Genomic DNA, 20,589 nt, shown 5'->3' with positions numbered 1-20,589 from the left:
TTTTTTTAATTTTTCTTTGGAAAGAAAATAATATGACAACTATTTTCTTGAAATTTTATTTAAATTCTTTCACCATTTGAGACAATTTTAAATAAATTTCTCACTTAGAGATTTATTAGAAAATTTATCATTTGAAATTTTTAATATTCTCATCCTTGGATAATTGTCAAATATTTTCAACCAAAAATTTTATTTTAACTTGTTTTTATTTTTTTGTTTGAAAATAAATATTAATTATTGTTATTGAAACTTTATTTAAATTATTCTACCATTTGGGACAAATTTTAAAAAAATTTCTCACCTAGGAATTTTATAAAAATTTACCATATGAAATTTCTAAAAATTCTATCATTAGATAATTATTATTTATTTTCAAAAAAAATTTTATTTTGTTTTATATACATTTCTTTATTTTTCCTAAAATGTAATCATGTAAAAAATACTTTAAAAATAAATAAACAAATAAATTAAATTAAGTTAAAAAAATACAAAAAAGGAATGATTTGGGTCGGTGGCTACGGTGTGGCTCGACTTAGGCATAGAAAACAACTAAAGAGATGCAGCTTGATGGCTTAGTGTGGCTCGACTCAGCTGAAGGGTTCACCTGGAGCACGGGTCGGAAGTGGCTTAATGCTGCAAGTCAGATCGCAGGTGATAAAATGTGTGGATCCTGGGCTAAGTTAAACGTCAAAATGACGTCATTTTCAGTAGGGTATAAAAAGCTAAAACCCTTATTTTTTCTCAAATTTCTCTTGCTTTCTCTCTCATTTTTCTCTTTTCTCTCTTTTTTTCTTCTTTTTTTCTCTCTCTACCACCCAAATAATTTCGGTGGAATCTTCACATGATTTTGAAAAAAGTCATTGAAATCTGGGTTGGTTCATCCAAAATTCATCGAAAAATTCAACCTTCATCGGAATCTTTTATCATATTCTAAAAAACCCGTCAAAAAATTCAACAGGCATTAAAAAAATCATCGAAATTCAAAAAAATTTACCGAAATCTAGGAATTTTCCAAAAAATTCCTAGAAAAGAAAAAAATCTTTTTTCTAAACCCAAAAAATCTTCAAAAAGTTTTTGATTGCTTTCTACTTTTCTTTGTGTCTTTTTTTATCTATGTGGGCATGTATTTATAGGGTTTAAATTCAAAGAACCTTAAACTAGAAAGGGTTTCAATCCCTACTAAGTTTTAACTCTAAATTTTAATTCAACTTAAACTTTTCATACAATTTTAGGCAAACTCAACCTACCAGATTTTTTTTTGCTTTTATTTTTTATTTTTTATTAACAAAATTAACTCAAGTAAGATCTCAAACAGATGGGGGTGTTTACAGTTACTCCCATTTGCATATTTTTTGTGAAATAGGAATTGTGCAAAGACATAGACAATTTAATCAGGAATCAACACACATTTTTTGTTTTTTTTTTTTTTTGCTTTTTTTTTTAAGCATACTCAGACTTCATAAAAGCTCATTTAAATAAAGGCTTTACAACTTTTGAAAAATAAATAAATCTCATTTAAATAAAGGCTTAACAACTTTGAAAATAAATAAAGCTCCTTTAAGTAGAGGCTCAACGACTTTGAAAACTAAACAAAACTCCTCTAAGCAGAGGCTCAATCATTTTTAAAAATAAATAAGGCTTCTCTAAACAAAGGCTTAATGACTTTAAAAAAAACCAATAAGGCTCTTATAAATAGAGACTTAACGATGTTGAAAAATAAATAAGGCTCCCTTAAACAGAGGCTCAATGACTTTAGACAATAAATAAGGCTCTTCTAAGTAGAGGCTCTAAAACTTTAAAAAATAAAATAAGGTTCCTCTAAGCAGAGGCTCAACAACTTTGGAAAATAAATAAAACTCCTTTAAACAGAGGCTTAACATTTTTTGAAAATAAATAAAGCTTTTCTAAACAGAGGCTCAATAACTTTAAAAAAATAAATAAGACTCCTCTAAACAGAGCTTAATGACTTTGAAAAGTAAATAAAGTTCCTTGACAATCATGTCTAGAGGACTCATAGAACATGTCTGAAAAAATTTTAGGAGATTATACCCGGAAGTCTTACAAATCGTTCCTAATATTGAGAAATATCATTTTTCAAGGATCAGAACCTTACCTCAAAGGTATTCTTTTTCAAATGAGAAGTTGGAATTCTTTCATTGGAAAGTTTTCATCTTTATCTTCTCTATGGGGAATCTTAAAATATTCCTGCTTCATGCACTGGACATTCTTAAATGTAATGTATGCTATGCACTAAACATTCAAAAATGCAATGCATGTATGCTTTCTTCCAAAAATTCAAAATTTCTTGTCATAAAAATTCTTAATCTTTCATTAAAGTCAAAACTTTGTCATGATAATGATGTAAATGCTTTCTTAATAATGCAAATGCAACAGTTTGATTTTCACAATACTATAAATGCCATATTCTAAATCATAATTTAAATGTTGATTGCATGATGTAAGTGCATAGCCAAACCAAAGTATTAAATATTCTCCAAACAACAATGCAAATGCAATGCATGTAATACGAATGTCAATGTCATGAAATTCTAATTGAATGTGGTACCATGGTTTTCAAGTCCCCACCATCTCACATTTTTCCCTTTTAGCTTCTCAACACTAACCATTTTAGAATAAGTTCCATTAACTAATCCATATTATTTTCATCACTTGATCACAACTCACAAGCTTCTCAACATTAGCAATTTTAAAATAAATTTCGTTCATTGATCTACATTATTTTCATAATTTGATCACAACTTATAGCCTTTGCACCACTCGCAATTTCAAAATAAATTTCATTCACTAATCCACATTATTTTCATTATTTGCTCACAACTCACAGGCTTTTCAGCACTATCAATTTCAAAACAAATTTCATCTATTGATCCATATTATTTTTATCATTTGATCATAACCCATAAGTTATGTTGATTAATCCATTGCCATATTCATCACTTGGTCACACCATGTGTCCTTCTAAATCAATTTTTGCCATCTTTTCATTTTTTTGCCCTCTATTATCTTGGATTTCTTTTCAAAGAAATACAAGAATCTTTTATTTATGTTATCATTCATTCATTATCATTTTAAATCAAACAAATACAATGCAATCAGACATTTCCTCGATTTATTCTGAGGATAAAAAAGTATAAGGTGAATTGAGAGAAAGATAATTAATGAGGAGTGGTTCTAGTACAAAAATAAATAGGCAAAAGAACAAGTTCAAAGTATGTCATTAGGATGGCGTTTCAATATCCAAACAATGAATACTTAGACAATGCTAAACATTAATCCAAAGTTTTTTTTCAAAAACTTATTCCATTAACTTTCAACATTACGTTGAGCTTATTGAACTTTGTCCCAGCTTTAAGGGATCTTCAAATGTCTTTGATCTTTCATCCATATGAACTGTCCATCCGACTTTCAGCTCAGAGATTTTTTTACTTAAATCACTCTTTCGGGTTTTCAATTTGAGTCTTCTTTTTTTCTTCTTCTTTTGAATTTCATTTTTTTTCATTTTTCATTTTTTCTCTTTTTTTCCTCTTTTTTTTATTTTTTTCCCTTTTTTCCTTTTTTTTCATTCATTATTGATATCTCTCATACGTTAATCTCTAAAACAACCTAGCATGATCCATTATTTTATAACAACCATGCTTTAGCCTAACATATGATCATCCAATTTGAGTATTCACATTTGATCAAAATGGACTTTTAAAAATTGTAATATAGGTTATAGTGAGGGGTCATAAAAAATAGATAAAATAGGCTCAAAACATATGTTCAAATGGTTTAAAACCAAAAGATTATTTCTCATAATTTGATACAACTTGGCATTTTACCTCAATTTCATATCATTTCACTACTTTTTCTCTTCTCATAAAAGGTTTCTCATTACTTTGCCCTAACTCATTTGTGGTATTCTTTTTTTTCCTTTTTCCTTTTTTGTTTTTATTTTTTTTTGTAAAGGGGATTTTTTCCTTTTTTTTCTTTGACTTTATTTTCAAGACCTTTTGTGATCTTTTATCTTTTACCTTTTTCAAGCATGTTTTCTCAAATTTTGCCCTCTAGTATAGAGAGTGATTCTTGGTTAGGGTTCTTTAGAAAAAAATCGTAACAGGTTCAAAAGAGGTAGCAATGAATGGTTTTATGAATGGTAAAAGAAAGATGACCATTTTTCATCTCAAATGTGAATGCTTTTCTTAAAAACCATCTATTAAACAAAAACAAGCTCATAAATCTTTATAAAGGACTGCATGTCTTCAAGACGTATTTATTGTACATTGTTAGTAGCTTACTTTTTTTGCTTAAAAAGTCTCCACAAATTAATGTAAATGAGTTTTCAAAATTAAATCTCAAAGTTATTCTTATCATTGTCTAAACATTCATCATTTAAAATTTGAGAATGAGAATGAAAATATATGAAAAGTAACAAAACATGGAATAATGGTTAGGATGAAAGAGAAAATATAATGAAATGTATCAACTTGCTTTTTATTAAAATGATAACACATGAAATCCTATTGCATAAAAGAAATTCTAACATTACTCTAAAAGAAATTTTTAAATGACAAGCCTTTTTTAATTAGCCTTGATATCCTTTTCAAAATTATTCCCCCATGTGATCAGGAGAAGGGCTTTTATTGGTATTTGACCTTTTGATTCGTTAAAGCTCACCTTTGATCTTCATTCAAAGCATTGGCATCATGATTAGGCAATGGATTGACATTAACATTAGGTATTGTTATCCTTCTTATGTCATAGTTATCATTCCATCATTGATCAATTGTTGCATTTTATGCTTTAGAGCAATGCAATTTTTAGTGGAATGACCAATAATTTCAAAGAGGTAGTCACAATGAACTGTATGATCATACCACTTGGGGTAGGGTAGCTTAAGTGGCTCTAGATGACTAGGAGCAATTAAATGGTTGTTGTAGAGCTCTTTGTATAATTTTGTATAAGTAATAAAGATTGGATCAAATATGAATTTTTCTTGGGTAGTTCGTAGCTCTTGTGAATCACTTGTTAAGTTAATAGGACGAAACTGAGGTCTTGTGGGAGGTTCAGTGTTAGGACTATATATGGGAGTTTGGGGTCTAAAAGTGGGCTAATAGGTTGGTGGATAAGATGGCTAGGGGATTGGCTAATATGGGTAGGGTGAAGCATTATTCACTGTAGGGTAATATAGGAAGTAATTTTGTGGTGGATAAGGCTGGTAACCCCTGAACTATAGTTTGTTAAAGCTCACATCTTAAGCTTCAATATCTTTCTTCTTTAGGGCTTTCTTAGTGGAAACTTCTTCTCCTTCCAACTTGTTATTCTTAATGGTATTCTCAATGATTTCACTTGAAATCACCATATCAATGAAATTTTTTGTGGTATTCCCTAGCATCTTTTTATAATAAAGAGATTTTAAAATGTTGACTAATAACATTATGATTTCTTTTTCAGTTAAAAAAGATTACACTTGAGTAGCTATGTCTTTTCACCTCTGAGCATACTCTTTGAATGATTTAATTGCCTTTTTCTTCATATTCTGCAAAAATAAACGATCAGGAGCTAAACTATGATATGTTGATATTGACTGATGAAGTCACGGGCCATATCACTCTAAGATTGAATGCGAGTCTTATCCAGCTGAACATACCACCTAGCAACAGAGTCAGTAAAGCTATTTTGAAACACATGCATTAGCAGCTTCTTATTATTGGCATAGATAGCCATTTTTTAATAGTACATTATAATATGGGTCTTTGGGCACTTTGTACATTTATACTTCTCAAACTCTAGAACCTTGAACTTTGTAGAAATAATAACATCTAGACTAAACAAAGCCCAACAGCATCTACGAAACCATAAAAGTTAATTTTCTCCATTGCTCGTAACCTTTTTTCTAACAAGTTCATCTTTTATTCAGCTTTTAAGCCTTCTAAAGTCTTATTCTTCTTAGGCCTTAGCTTTTCTTTCTCTTTTAGATTATCCAAGTTGGGGATTGATTCTACTGCTTTCTTAATAAAGATAAAATTTACATAACTTTGGTACTGCCTTGGATTTGAAATTAAAAATTTACATAACTTTGGTACTGCCTTGGATTTGAAATTAATGGCATTCTGGGATATGTATACACTACAGGATATGTGAACTGCTATGGTGGTGCATCCTGTATAGACTGAGCTTACTGTGGAACAAAACCAGGAGGGTACAGAGGATCAGCCACTTTTTGTGATGAATGATCTTGCTGGCTAGTACTTTTTTCTATACCCTTTCCCTTGTTTAACTTATTCAAAGGCGTTCAGAATTTTACTCAACTCCCTTTTAAGCTTTTCTTGAGCTTTCTCTATCCTTTTCGAGATGATTGAAATTTTTTTGTTTCATTTGTTTGGCTCGAGTTATTGTATTGTATTAATGAGTTGATTGTGTATGATTCTTGCTTGGTAAAGCTATCCTTGAACCTTGAGTACTATAATTATGTATTATTAGAAATGCTATGCTTTTATGTTTGGAATGTTGAGGCATAAATGGAATGTACATTTTCATGTATGAAATCTAATATGAAACTGATGCAGATGCACAATGTTAAATATGATAATGAAAATGATGCATGGAATCAAATGATATGAATGATGCAAATTCACAAAGTCAAACAAACAAAATGGTTAGATAATCAATATGTCACACAAATTGTTCTTTCTTTTGTCTTAACTTTGGGGTACATCTATCAATGGGTAAGAATGATTCTATCTTAAGGCTAACCTTTTAAGTGTAGATTATATGCAGGGTTTAGTGACTTTGACCACTAAAGGTTCCAAAATTGTTCCTTACATCATTGTCCATCATAGACCAATAAGGCACTCCAATCCTGACCCATCATAGGCTACTAACAGAAAGGATTTAATTTGAATGGGAGTATTTTGCTAGCCATTACGAAGATTATCATATCATAAGAGCATAAGTACTTTAGTCCCTCCTATGATGGACGAAGCCTAGGTATAAAGCTCATGTAATGCAAATGCATGTGATGGTGTATCTGAAGGAACATAAAATTTCCAAACCCATAAATCAAATGAGAGACAAAAAAGAAAAAATGTTAGTAAACAAATAATTACAATTAAAACCATTCGATCAAAGGATAGGATAAATTTAAAATTGTTATAGCCTAACTCTTTAGCTTGTCCCTAGTGGAGTTGTCAAACTGTCATAATATATAAATTCAAAATCTATAGCGAGACATAACAAATAAAGTCACCACTAATTTTTTTTAACTAGGTGTGATTGGCCACCTAATGAATCTAAGGAGTTCCTAAGCTTGACTAAGGGTCCTTAAAAAAATAAGTTATGATCTACTAATCAGAACAGAGTTTGAGAGTTCAGTTACATATGCGAAAGGTATAGCACCCCCATATGCCGATTCGAAGGAAGGTACTATTTTATTTTAAATTTATCTTAAAGTTTTGATTCTAATGGTCTTACATTTTTATGTTAAATATTAGAAATAACTTTTAAGATTTTTCAATCAATTTAGTAGAATTCTTAAAAATACTTCTTCACCTTAAGAGTATTCGAGAATCCCATTTGTTTTCTTGAAAAAGCTCCGTTGTCGAAAAAAATTTAATTATTTTTTTATTTTTTTGGTTTTTTATTGAAAATATATCTAATTATTCCACCATTTGGGCCAAATTAGAAATATCTTCTCTTTTTAATTCTAAATTTTTTACCATTTGGGCATATTTAAAAATTTCTTTTTAATTTTTCTTTGGAAAGAAAATAATATGACAACTATTTTCTTGAAATTTCATTTAAATTCTTCCATCATGCGGGATAATTTTAAAGAAATTTCTTACTTAAAGATTTATTAAAAAATTTACCATTTGAAATTTCTAAGATTCTCATCCTTGGATAATTGTCAAATATTTTCAACCAAAAATTTTTATTTTAACTTATTTTTATTTTTTTTTCTTTTTTTGTTTGAAAATAAATATTAATTATTGTTATTGAAACTTTATCTAAATTATTCCACCATTTGAGACAAATTTAGAAAAAATTTCTCACTTAAAAATTTTATAGAAATTTACCATTTAAAATTTTTAAAAATTTTATCATTGAATAATTATTATTTATTCTCAAAAAATTTTATTTTGTTTTATATTTCTTATTTTTCCTAAAATTTAATCATGTAAAAAAATACTTTAAAAATTAATAAATAAATAAATTAAATTAAATTAAATTAAACAAATACCCAAAAAGAAACGACTTAGTTTAGTAGTTGCGGTGCGGCTCGGCTTCAAGAACAGAAAACAACACCAGAGATGCGGCTTGACGGCTCAGTATGGCTCGGCTTGTTTGAAGGGTTCAGCTGGAACATGAGTCAAAAGCGGGTCAGCTGCAGTTCAAACCTCTAAACAGTAAAACGACAAATTTTGGGCTAAGTTAAACGTCAAAACGAAGTCATTTTCGTAGAGTATAAAAGGCAAAAAACCCTCTTTTTCCTCATATTTCTCCTTCCCTCTCTCTCATCTTCTCTTTTCTCTCTCTTTTTCTTTACCACCCGAAGAACTCCAATAAAATCTTCACCAGATTTTTAAAAAAGTCATCGAAATTTGAGTTGATTCGTTGAAAGTTCGCTAAAAAATTCAAACTTCGTTAGAATCTTCTATTGGATTCTAAAACCTAGTCAAAAAATTCAAGCAACAACAAAAAATTTACCAAAATCTGAAAAATTTGTTGGAACTGGAAATTTTTCAAAAAATTACCAGAAAAAAAAAATCTTTTTTTTAGACCCAAAAATCTTCGAAAATTTTTTAACTGCTTTCTTCTTTCCTCTGTCTTTTCTAATATGTGTGGGTATGTATTTATATGGTTTAAAATTGAAAGAACCCTAAACCAAAAAGGGTTTAACCCTTCTAAGTTTTAACTCTAAATTTTAATTCAACTTAAACTCTTCAAACAATTTTACACAAACTCAACCTGCCAGATTTTTTCTTTTTTCGTTTTTATTTTTTTATTTTTTATTTTTTATTTTTTTATTAACAAAATTAACTCAAGTAGAATCCCAACCAGATTGGGGTCTGTACAATCTGCATTAACTTTAAAATGTTCTCTTGTTTATTAACTCATCTAAGGGTGCTGCAACATTATGTTTACTGGCAGATTCCAGGAGGAAATGGTTCTGGTGCTGTCTGGGATCAGCAGGGACATATCGTGACAAATTATCATGGTAAGAGCTAATAAATGAACCATAAGTACTATTTGTTTCCATAGCATGATTATTTAAGGAATCTCAATTACATGAGAATCCTAGTTGATGCCTAATTGAAACATCCCCCTATGTAATGTTAATCTATAATCAATGTCAACTATATCAGATTAACGTTCTTCCTTTATATTTTTCTTCTATGACTTTCCTGTCTCCTCTTTTGTTATCTTTTCTAGGTTAACTATTTTATTTTCCATGTTCAGTGATAGGTAATTCCCTTTCAAGAAATCCAAGTCCTGGGCAAGTTGTTGCAAGGGTTAATATCCTAGCATCAGAAGGGTGAGATTTGCAGTGCCCTTAGCCTTTGCTGGTAAATTGAGTTGCATTATCTGGTATTAAGTTTTTGACTGCTGCAGCAGTTTCTCTGATAGTTTAACTGCTTTTTCATAGGGTACAAAAGAATTTTGAGGGTAAGTTGATTGGTGCTGATCGCACTAAAGACCATGCTGTTTTAAAGGTAAGTTTTCCTTTGATTTTCCTGTAAAGTACTGCCTGAACTGCATCATTGGTTGGTCTGATTATATTACAACCTACACCAATATATGCTTACCTTTTTGTTTGACATACTCAATCAATTTGAAACTGGAAATTCAGATCTACAATCTACATAAGTAGACATTGATTCTGGTTAGTAGAATTTATGTTAACCAAATTAATCAAAAAGATGTGTAACCATCTTTAATTGTTTACACAGGTTTAAGATGTCCATAACTTGTGTATATATGCATGCTCACATCATTGCACATCAATTTGAGAACTAGTCTACTCTCACAAGAGAAATTATGCAGGCCTATTTATATCTGAGCTTCAATGTTTATCACTGAATGTTTAATGAATAATTTTAACATAGAAACTGCAATTTCCTAAACAATGAGATGAAGAAAAATATCTGTACTAACTCAAAATTAGAAACAAACGGACATCTCCTTTGTACCAAAATGGAAAAAAAAATCTATATTACCTGTAATAGCATAGGCTTGATCCGTTTATCCATCCAGCTAATGTTGTTCTTATTGTGCATATACTCTGCAGTATGCTAATTTGCTGAAAGTTTACAAGCAACTGGTTCTGATCTCTTCAACATGCTAGGTAGAAGCCTCTGAAGATTTGTTGAGGCCAATTAAGGTAAGGCAATCTTCTTTTTTAAGAGTAGGACAGCAATGTCTAGCAATTGAAGATCCATTTGGTTTTGATCATACCCTTACGGTTGCAGTTATTAGTGGATTGAATCGAGACATTTTTAGTCAAACTGGATTGACGATTGGTGGTGGAATTCAAACAGATGCAGCCATAAATCCAGGAAACAGGTTCACCAAATTATTTGTCTAATCCTCAGTATCCTTCTTGAAACTTTAAAGTTAATGTCTTTAAACAAGTTCTTCACTGCTTGCTATTTCTTGGCTTTCTTTATTTATTACAGTGGAGTTCCTCTTTTGGATCAAAAGGAAACCTGATTAGGATTAATACAGCTATATTTACACAAAGGTCATTGTACATTCCGTTTTTTAGTTGCATATGTTATCGAATATTGATTCTATCTTGATGAGAAGATATATTTCATGATTAGATGTTTCCCTTGGCCAAAAATAATAGTAATAATAAAAGCTAGCAGCTTCTTGTGTAATGCGTTCTGATTTTGTTACTTGTATTTCAGGTACATCAGCAGGTGTAGGATTTGCCATCCCATCCTCCACAGTGCTGAAGATTGTACCTCAAATGATCCAGTTTGGCAAAGTAAGCTTCATTACTATATATAAATCCAAGGTCAAGTTCTTGGTCTCCTCTTATTTTTTGATCTTTGCTGTCCGCTTTTTGCCACTACTTCTCAATAAAGACCTTTTGCTTTCACCTTCTCTGCATTTTAACCATCAGTACAATCATAATTATCCAATATTTGGGGGTAAAAGGATGGGTGTTATTACTGAGAGTAGAGCATCTGAACAACTTTAACCTAATGTTACCCTGAATGAACAAGCTCGACTGCTTCATATCTCATTGTTCATCCTCTATCAGGCTGTTCGAGCAGGTTTGAATATTGAAATTGCTCCTGACCTGATTGCTAATCAACTTAATGTTCGGAAAGGGGCCCTTATCCTTCAGGTATTCCAAATTTAGTTCAAACTTTTAAAGTGCAACCATCTTTTCAATAACTTAGAGATTTTATTCTGTCAATAAGCTGTTGCTTGTAGAATTTTCAAAACTTTCCTACATTTACTACATGGTAATCTAGGTTCCTAGTAACAGTTTTGTAGCCAAGGCTGGGCTACTCCCCACCACCAGAGGCTTCGCTGGTAATATTATACTTGGTGATATCATCCTTGCAATTGACAACAGACCTGTGAGTTTTCTCTTAAATTTTCGTCCTTCTAGTATCCATTAAAATATGGTTCTTTTAACATTACTCAGTATGGTAAATTCCGTTCAGGTTTCATATTCTTCCAGTTGAGCAAGATATGAGCCATTGTACAAATTAAACTGTCATTTTGTCAACATGGGGTGCCAAATCATGTTTGAATAAGCTGCTTTTGATTCATGTGCATCGCATTCAATGATTCAATGTAGTTATGAATATGACATTCGATTTTTTAAAATATTGTTGTTTTCTCTTTTTGCAACCTGTCATCAGGTTAAAAACAAAGGAGAGTTATACAAAGCTTCGGATGAATACAATATGGGAGATAAGGTAATCTTAAAGATTCAAAGGGGCGAGGAGAGTATGGAGCTGCCTGTAATTCTAGAGGAAATAAGTTCATGACAGGGCCTCCCAACATCTCTTTCAGGATGATTAACACGTACAAAAATCCCATGTTGAAACTCCCGTGATTTTTCAATTTCCCAAGTTTTATGAAGCAGGATTATTAAACTTGTGGGAATATAGGGTAAAAGAGAGGGGCTTTTGAACACAAATGTTGTCAGTTCATGTCTTCATTATAATCGTTTGATTATTGATAATCTCCATTTTATTAAAAATGTATGGGGTGCAAATACATTGTTAATTATGATATTAGATCTGATAATTTGTATATAATGTCATGTTTGTTTTATGTTAAATATGTGTAAAATATAAAAATCATCGTATTATAATTTACATTGACATATTAAATATGATATATATTATTTTGTTTTTATCACTCATATTTAATTTTTATTAAAATTTTAAATTATGATATTTTTAATTTTTTATCAATTTATATCGAATTTTGGCATCATATTTAAAATTAAAATGTCTAATAAGACAATTAGCACTTGTACATTGATTTATTATTATTATAACACATATAAAAATAAAACATTAGGGTTTCATAACTGACTATCCAGACAATTGGGCTAACTCAAAGGCTAAAAAACCCATTAAACTTCGAGGCAATGGACTCAAATCTGACTAAGTCTATCCCCCGCGTTCCTTAAAGCCCCAGTTCCTGAGTAATTAATCCAAACGGACTCTGGGTTTAAGGTTTTTGGTGGCCTAACCATAATTTTTCCCTCCATTTCTTCTCTCTCACCCTGTCTCTCAATCCTCTCCAGGTAAGCTACATCAAATCTCCATTTTCTTTTTGCCTTAATCTCCTTTTCTATTTTCACAATTTAACACCTTTTAGCTTATTGCAATTTCGGTGGCAAAAAAAAAAAAAAAAAACTTATTGCAATTTCAAATTTTGATTGTCTTAGGAGGTTGAGTTTTTACCCTTTTAGGTGGGTATTAAATGGAAAGAGGCTTGGCAACGTTACTGTTTAGAATCTATACATCTAAGTGCAATGTTTGTAGAGTTAAGTTTATGTTATCCAATCGATATTTTCATTCTTTTAGACAATTAGAAAATTGGATTTTGGATAAAGACCCTTTTGTGCCATCTTTGGATGTGCCCAAGTGAGAGTTTTCAACGACTCTGGTTGGTTTAGTTGGTAAATTTAGGAACTATGTAGATGCTAATTTGAAACCTTTTTCGTCTGTTGTTGAAAATGGAGATGATGATGATGATGATAATGATGGGGAGGATTGTGAAATGCGTTGTTCGAGAAGGAAAAGAAGTAAGAAGGGGAAGTATCTTGTGGATTCTGTAAAAAGTGTTGATTTTGATGGTGTCAAAGGGAGTAAGGGAGAAAGGGAGAAGATGGAATGGTGTTGATGGTTTTAATGAGAACAGTATGTGTGGTTCGAGTGACGTTGTCTGAACATGGAAGTGATAAAGAGAAAAAGGATATTGTGGATTTTATGAGAATTAATGATTTTGATGGCGTCCATGAGAATTTGGATGAGGATAATGGTGAAGATTTTAAGGAAAATGGTATGTGTACTTCACCACTTGTTGAGTCTGAATATGAAAGTGATGATGTAGGTAGGGATAGAACTGTGGGTAGCAAGCAAGTTGCTTTTTGTGATCCTGTGGAGTTGTATCAGCAACTTCATAATATTGAAACTTTGCAAAGCTGGAGATTGGGAAATTGTAGAGGAAGTTTTCACTTATTTCAGTAAATCTGGGTGGGCAGCCAATCAGTCTCTTGCTATTTACATTGGCAGGTCATTTTTCCCTACTGCTGTTCATAAGATTCGTAGCTTTTTCTTTATGAAATGTTCTGCTGTTGTTGCTAAGCACGTGATATCACTTGGTCCATCTGATGCTGCTGTTGAGTTTCTTTTCCCTATATTTGTGGAGTTTTCTATTGAAGAGTTTCCCAACGAGATCAAGTGGTTTCGAAGTATGATTTAATCAGCTGATCTTAGAGAGCCACATACATGGTTTCCTTTGCACGGGCAATGAAGCATAAGATTATTCATCATTGTGGCCCAACAAATAGTGGCAAGATTACAATGCTTTTCAGTGGTTTATGGAAGCAAAGAAGGGTATTTATTGCAGTCCACTTTGTCTTTTGGCTATGGAAGTTTTTGACAAAGTGAATGCACAAGGAGTTTATTGTACCCTCCACACAGGGCAAGAAAAGAAATATGCCTCGTTTTCGAATCAGGTTGCCTGCACTGTAGAAATGGTGTCAACAGAAGAATTATATAATGTAGCTGTGATTGATGAAATCCAGATGATGTTTGACCTGTATAGAGGTTATGCACGGACACGTCCATTGCTTTGATTGAAAGCTGATGAGATACATTTGTGTGGAGATCCAACTGTTCTGAATATTGTCAGAAAGATCTGTTCAGATACTGGAGATGAGTTGCATGAACATCAATATGTTAGGTTCAAACCATTAGTAGTTGAAGCCAAGATTCTGTTGGGAGACCTTCGAAATGTTCAATCTGGTGACTGTGTAGTTGCTTTCTCAAGGAGAGAGATATTTGAGCTGAAAATGGCTATTGAGAAACACACAAGTCACCGCTGCTTGTTATTTATGGCGCCTTGCCACCAGAGACTTGTAGACAGCAAGCTAACTTGTTTAATGATCAGAGTTTGATGTGCTTATTGCCAGGGATGCTGTGGGAATGGGATTGAATCTTAATATTAGGAGAGTTGTCTTTTATAGTCTTTCAAAGTAAAATGGTGACAAGATTGTTGCAGTCCCAGCATCACAGGTTAAGCAAATTGCGTGAAGAGCAGGTTGTAGAGGAAGTCGTTATCTAGATGGACTGACAACAACCTTGCATTTAAATGACTTGGATTATCTAATTAAGTGTTTAAAGCAACCCTTTGAAGAAGTGGAGAAAGAGGGTCTCTTTCCTTTCTTTGAGCAGGTTGAATTGTTTGCTGGGCAATTCCCTAATGATAGTTTCTGCCAGTTACTTGAAAATTTTGGCGAAATTTGGGTTTGGTGGTTCATGCCTTTTGTGCCGACATCATCATATTAAGAAGGTAGCGAATATGTTGGAAAAGATACAGGGAATATCTTTGGAAGACCGGTTCAACTTTTGTTTTGCTCCAGTCAATGTTAGAGACCCGAAAGCAATGTATCATCTGCTTAGGTTTTTCTTCAGCTTACAATCAAAATGTCCCGGTTAGCATAGCAATGGGCATGCCAAAAGGTTCTGCTAAAAATAATGCAGAACTCTTGGATCTTGGGACTAAAAACCAAGTTTTATCTATGTAGCATTGGCTATCTCACCACTTCAAGGAGGAAAGGAAACCTTTCCTTGCGTGAAAAAAGCAGAAGAAATGGCTATTGTTGTTGCTCACTTGTTGGGTAAATCTCTTGTCAATGCATGCTAGTAACCAGAAATGACTGGCAAAGAAACCTATGCCTCAAAAGAAGAGGGATATCAGAGACCAAGGTCACTTATCGAGTTACTTGAGAAGTAACTTGCAATTAAAATAACCACATGGGTTATCCCAGAATAAGAAATACGGCATGGGATTCCATTTTTAATTGTGTTCCGTTGTTTATTACATTCTACTGTTGCTTTCAGCTAAATGTAAAAATTTTTATTTGGCTATATTTTTTTCCTTGCGATTGACCCTTCATGCTATTAATTTGGTATTCTCCCTGCAGCAGTTGTGAACAAAAACCCATAAATTTCTCGTGAAATTTTGAAAATTTTGGTCTCTAAATTATTATTCGGTGTAGCAAAGATTTGGTCCTTTTCATACATGAATTCCTTCGGTGAAAATTTTACTGAAACTGAACCTACACCTTCTTATTCTGTTAGGAAAGGGTAAGGCCAAGTCAAAGTCAATCAGTGCTGCACCCTCTTTCCCTTGCTTGAAGAAAGTTTGGCTACAATGTGAACACTGAGACAGGAGAGAAGACAATGAGAAACTTGCCTGAGTTTTCTGGGCCGGCAAAGAGTAAGACAAGGCCAGGAAAATATTGAAGTAAACATCATTGGCCAAAAAACATGGACCATATGAAAAATTGTTCCCACGGTAGGACATTTGTCGACCTACTGTTGTTATGCTGCATTTTCATCATACATGTGCATTACGTCTACGTTAGAAAAGTCATTGTTGACTATTCAAGTCATTGCACGCTATTTGCTTGATACCTTGACTTGGACTACAAAACCTTCTATAAATTTCATATAATTATCTGTAATTGTTCACAAGTGAAAAAAATCAATGTTCTATAATTGATTCTATCAGATAAGTTCAACCATGGCTTCATCCTTGATCTCTTTCATAATGAGAGGAGTGTGGATCACCATCATTCTTCTTTTTGCTTCAATTAATACATCAGCAACAACAACATTGTCACTAGAATCAGAAGCTGAGGCTTTAGTTCAGAGTGGTTGGTGGAGTAGCTACAGCAACAATATTTCCCAACGCTGCAATTGGCCTGGTATATCATGCAACAAAGATGGAAGCATCGACTACATTTACCCACCACCCAAGGTTGGTAATAAGTTTAGAAAAATGAACTTCTCTTCTTTTCCAAACCTTGTTCATCTTAACCTTATTGATCAAGGTCTCAATGGAAGTATCCCGCCCGAAATCGGTGGTCTATCGAAACTCAAATACCTCTACCTCGCCTCGAATCATCTAACAGGTGAGTTACCTCCACTTGGAAACTTGAGTCAGTTAGAAGAGCTTGATTTTTCCCATAACGAATTGAGTGGTTCTATTCCTCCACTTGGAAGCTTGAGCCAGTTAAAAGAGCTTGATTTTTCCCATAATGAATTGAGTGGTTCTATTGCTCCAGAACTTGAAAATATGAAGAATCTTGTTCAATTAAGATTGAGTTGGAATAACCTTACTGGACCCATTCCGAGTGTTCTCGGTGTTTTGAGTAGTCTTACTCATCTAGACATGAGATCTAATCAGTTCAACAATTACATCCCTCCAGAAGTAGGGGCATTGAAGAACTTGGTATCTCTAGATCTGTCTAATAACAAGCTAACTGGTCTAATTCCTTCCACTTTGGGCCAATTGTCCAATCTGACTACTCTTGATCTATCCAACAATATGCTTGTTGGCTCAATCCCTTCTACTTTAAGTGAATTAACTGCTTTAGAAACTCTGAATTTGTCCAACAATATGCTCGTTGGTTCCATCCCTTTCAATGGCTCAATAGGTTCTTGGAGGTATCTAGATTTATCCAACAATTTGCTTGTTGGTCCAATCCCTTCTTTTTTTGGAATTTTGCATGATTTGGAGGAAGTATTCCTCTTTTCTAATAAACTCAATGGATCCATCCCATCTGAAATCGGAAATATGTTGAGTTTGACTACTTTGCACCTTCATGCAAACCTTTTAGAAGGTCGAATTCCTCCAGAAATTGGGAATTTAGAGGAACTGACTTCCTTGGACCTCTCTCAGAACAAATTGAATGACCAATCCCACCTCAAATTGGTAATTGCAGCAACTTAAATAAGTTGTCACTTGGCAGCAACAACTTAGAAGGGCATATTCCTCATGAAATTGGCCACCTTACACCGCTAATCTCTATTAATCTTAGTCATAACTCTATCAGCGGACAGATACCTTTTCCTCTAGGGAATTTATCGCGTCTAGCTGACTGGGATCTTAGCTACAATGATCTCTCGGGCATCACTCCAATTTTTGTTGCTTCATTTCCGGACGTTCTCAAGAATTACAAAGGTCACAACTGTTATAAAGTTTATTCCAAGGCATTGGTTGGCAACAAGGATTTATCACCCTATACCTGTTCTTCAATTATCAACAGGATGAAAATCATTCACTATCTCAAAATTTTTCTTCCCCTTTCCACACTACCTGCTTTGGTGATTTTGGGGTATTTATTATTTTCTCCATCTAAGCAGAAGAAGAACATGGGTGTACCAACACCAGAAAATGGATTTTTGTTCTCCATATTTAACTATGATGGAAAGATAGCATACCAAGACATTATCAGTGCAACAGAGAATTTTCACATCCGGTATTGTATTGGAGTTGGTGGCCATGGAAGTGTTTATAAAGCAAACCTAGCTAGTGGTAGAACAGTTGCCTTGAAGAAGCTTCACCCTCTAGAGGTTGAGGATCTCAATTTCGACAAAAGTTTCATGAATGAAATAAACTTTTTGTCAGAAATTCGTCATCGAAACATTGTGAAGCTACATGGGTTTTGTGTAGATCAACGGAGCATGTTTTTGGTATTGGAATACATGGAAAGAGGCAGCTTGAATGATGTCCTAAAAAACGATGTTGAAGCTATGGAATTAAATTGGTCAAAAAGAGTTAACATCGTTAAGGGGACGGCACATGCTTTGTCTTACTTGCATAATGATTGTGCACTTCCAATAGTTCATCGAGACATATCAAGTAACAACATATTGCTGAATTCAAACTTGGAAGCTTGTGTTGCTGACTTCGGAATTGCGAGAATCTTAGATCTTGATTCATCCAATCAAACCATTCTCGCCGGTACTTATGGTTATGTAGCTCCAGGTCAGCTGTTCGACTAGCATTGCAATTTAATGTTTTTCCCTTTTTTCCCTCCTTAATTTTATTTGCCTTGTGCTATGTTACTTGAATTTGAGAGTAAGCGACAAGTACGGTTATGTGTCCGACATGGGATACATTCAATTTTTTCTAAGTTTTGTCCATCGACTTTATGTTCGACACGTATATCTTAAGTAAAATGAAGAGTAAGACATATAAGTAATTATGTAAAACATTTGGAGGAATCTTTAGGACCTGTAATTGGAGAATTACTATTTTAATATTCTATTTTGTTGTTGCTCTACATATCCTAATTCACATTTTTTTTTAATCTTGTTTGGCAGAGCTTGCTTATACAACGGCAGTAACTGCAAAATGTGATGGCTATAGTTTTGGAGTACTGGCATTGGAAGTGTTGATGGGAAGGCATCCCAAAGAGCTCTTATCATTGTTGCCTTCAAAGCCCCTTTTGCAGAACATAAGGTTAAACGATGTATTAGACCCTCGTCTATCACCTCCAACAAGTTATTCAGTTGTCAAAGATATTGTTCTTGTTGCAATACTAGCATTAGCATGCTTATCTGTAGAACCAAAGTTGCGACCAACGATGAAACAGGTCTCCGATGAGTTTCTTCGTCAGCTAAGGCCTGTAGCAAAGACTCTCGGAGAAATTTCATTATTGCAACTCATGGATCCTGAAATAAATGTGGAAGGAAAGGGCTGCAAATGAATCATATTCTTCACATCATGCATGCTGGCAATTTGGGTTCAATTGTTCCGCCATCTTCGATCTCATGTTGAGCTTCAATTTTAAATCGGAAAGAATTATTTGTTTCTTTCAGCTTTTTTCCCTTTTAGCTATCATTCATTGTGTTTGGTAATATTTTAATATCATAAAATTTAAGATTTCAATTTTCAAAAGTTTGCATTATATTATTCCAACATCATCTCATATGTCATCATTGACTTACCACAATTGTTTAAGAGCATAAACATGAATGATGAGTTTCAACTTTAAATTGAAAAGAATTATTTGCTTCTTCATGCTTTTTTTTTTCTTGCCTCTCAGTCATCATTCATTGCGTTTGGCAATATTGTAGTATCATTTTATCAAAATTTTCAATTTTCAGGAGTTTGTACTATATTACACCAACATCATCTCATATTTTATCATTGGCTTAATTACCAGAATTGTGTGGGAGCATAAACATTTCTATCAAGATGGTTTAAATGGTATTATCAAAAAACTATTTTCAATGATCATAATAATTAATTTTAAATCAATTAAACCTAAGGTATAATAGAGAATTGTTAAAATAAATTATCTATCCTCTTATTATTGGTTAATTTTTGGTTGAATTCCCATCATAAAGTTTTCTACCTAGGGAGAGGAAGTGAGATTCAAAACAAAGAATTGGAAAAGGAAGACATCTTAGAATTTTCTTGGCAATTAATGTATAGAAAACATGAAAGGAGAGATCTTTAGTAATCAGTTTTCTTTCTTTCTGAAGTCTAGAAGTAGGAAAAAAACAAGTTTAGGAAGTTCAGAAGAACATGCACCAAAATACAGGAAAAATAAAATTGTTTTCTTTTTTGAGAGAAGAATAAAATAAAATTGTTCTTTGTCTATACCATCAAGAAAAAAATTCTCCAATTTGGTTCAATGGATTCTATTTTCCATTGCAAGTCAAAGGACGTGAAAGATACGTAAGGTTTGCTATTACTGAGAAGTATCTAGTATTATCACTTACTCGTAGAATATAGAACATTTCAAAACTAATCTGTATGAGAAGTCATCACATTTAATATATATATATATATATATATATATTTGGTAAGCATCACATTCAATATGATCCTTTGCATGGGCCTATCTCATTTGAAAGATAAAACACTTCTTAGAAAGATAGAAAAGACTTTGACTCCGAAAACTGGTTTTTATTATTATTATTATTATTATTATTCTTTTAGTTTGGGTAAGACTTTGACTCTTAATATTTTTCATGTATCAGACTAAAATCTTTTTTTTTTTTTTGGATTTTAATACAATTT

At 32.6% G+C, this 20,589-nt stretch overlaps 2 protein-coding genes, 1 long non-coding RNA gene and 1 pseudogene across 3 annotated transcripts; all 4 read left to right on the top strand.

The window, feature by feature from the left end:
- Nucleotides 1-9,400: 9,400 nt before the first annotated feature.
- LOC111316299 (uncharacterized) lies at nucleotides 9,401-10,598 on the top strand. The gene is made up of 4 exons (XR_016333330.1): nucleotides 9,401-9,535; nucleotides 9,647-9,713; nucleotides 10,289-10,381; nucleotides 10,477-10,598. It is a non-coding gene; the product is annotated as an uncharacterized LOC111316299 (long non-coding RNA).
- Nucleotides 10,599-10,864: 266 nt separating this feature from the next.
- On the top strand, nucleotides 10,865-12,231 carry LOC111315976 (protease Do-like 8, chloroplastic). Its single transcript, XM_089753850.1, has 3 exons — nucleotides 10,865-11,020; nucleotides 11,270-11,356; nucleotides 11,487-12,231. The coding sequence occupies exons 1-3, from the start codon at nucleotides 10,880-10,882 to the stop codon at nucleotides 11,634-11,636; spliced, it is 378 nt and encodes a 125-aa protein (XP_089609976.1). The 5' UTR covers nucleotides 10,865-10,879; the 3' UTR covers nucleotides 11,637-12,231.
- Nucleotides 12,232-12,480: 249 nt separating this feature from the next.
- LOC111316294 (DExH-box ATP-dependent RNA helicase DExH18, mitochondrial pseudogene) lies at nucleotides 12,481-15,849 on the top strand (annotated as a pseudogene).
- A 444-nt stretch (nucleotides 15,850-16,293) lies between these two features.
- Nucleotides 16,294-19,458, top strand: LOC111315973 (uncharacterized). Its single transcript, XM_089753432.1, has 3 exons — nucleotides 16,294-17,395; nucleotides 17,473-18,543; nucleotides 18,882-19,458. The coding sequence occupies exons 1-3, from the start codon at nucleotides 16,294-16,296 to the stop codon at nucleotides 19,265-19,267; spliced, it is 2,559 nt and encodes an 852-aa protein (XP_089609558.1). The 3' UTR covers nucleotides 19,268-19,458.
- The last annotated feature ends 1,131 nt before the right edge of the window (nucleotides 19,459-20,589 follow it).

Source organism: Durio zibethinus, chromosome 24, assembly GCF_047325235.1.
Source record: "Durio zibethinus cultivar Kanyao isolate XHJ-2024 chromosome 24, ASM4732523v1, whole genome shotgun sequence".
In the NCBI taxonomy this organism is placed as follows: domain Eukaryota; kingdom Viridiplantae; phylum Streptophyta; class Magnoliopsida; order Malvales; family Malvaceae; genus Durio; species Durio zibethinus.
Note: the sequence above shows the minus strand (reverse complement) of the source record. Positions and strands in the feature narration are given on the sequence as shown.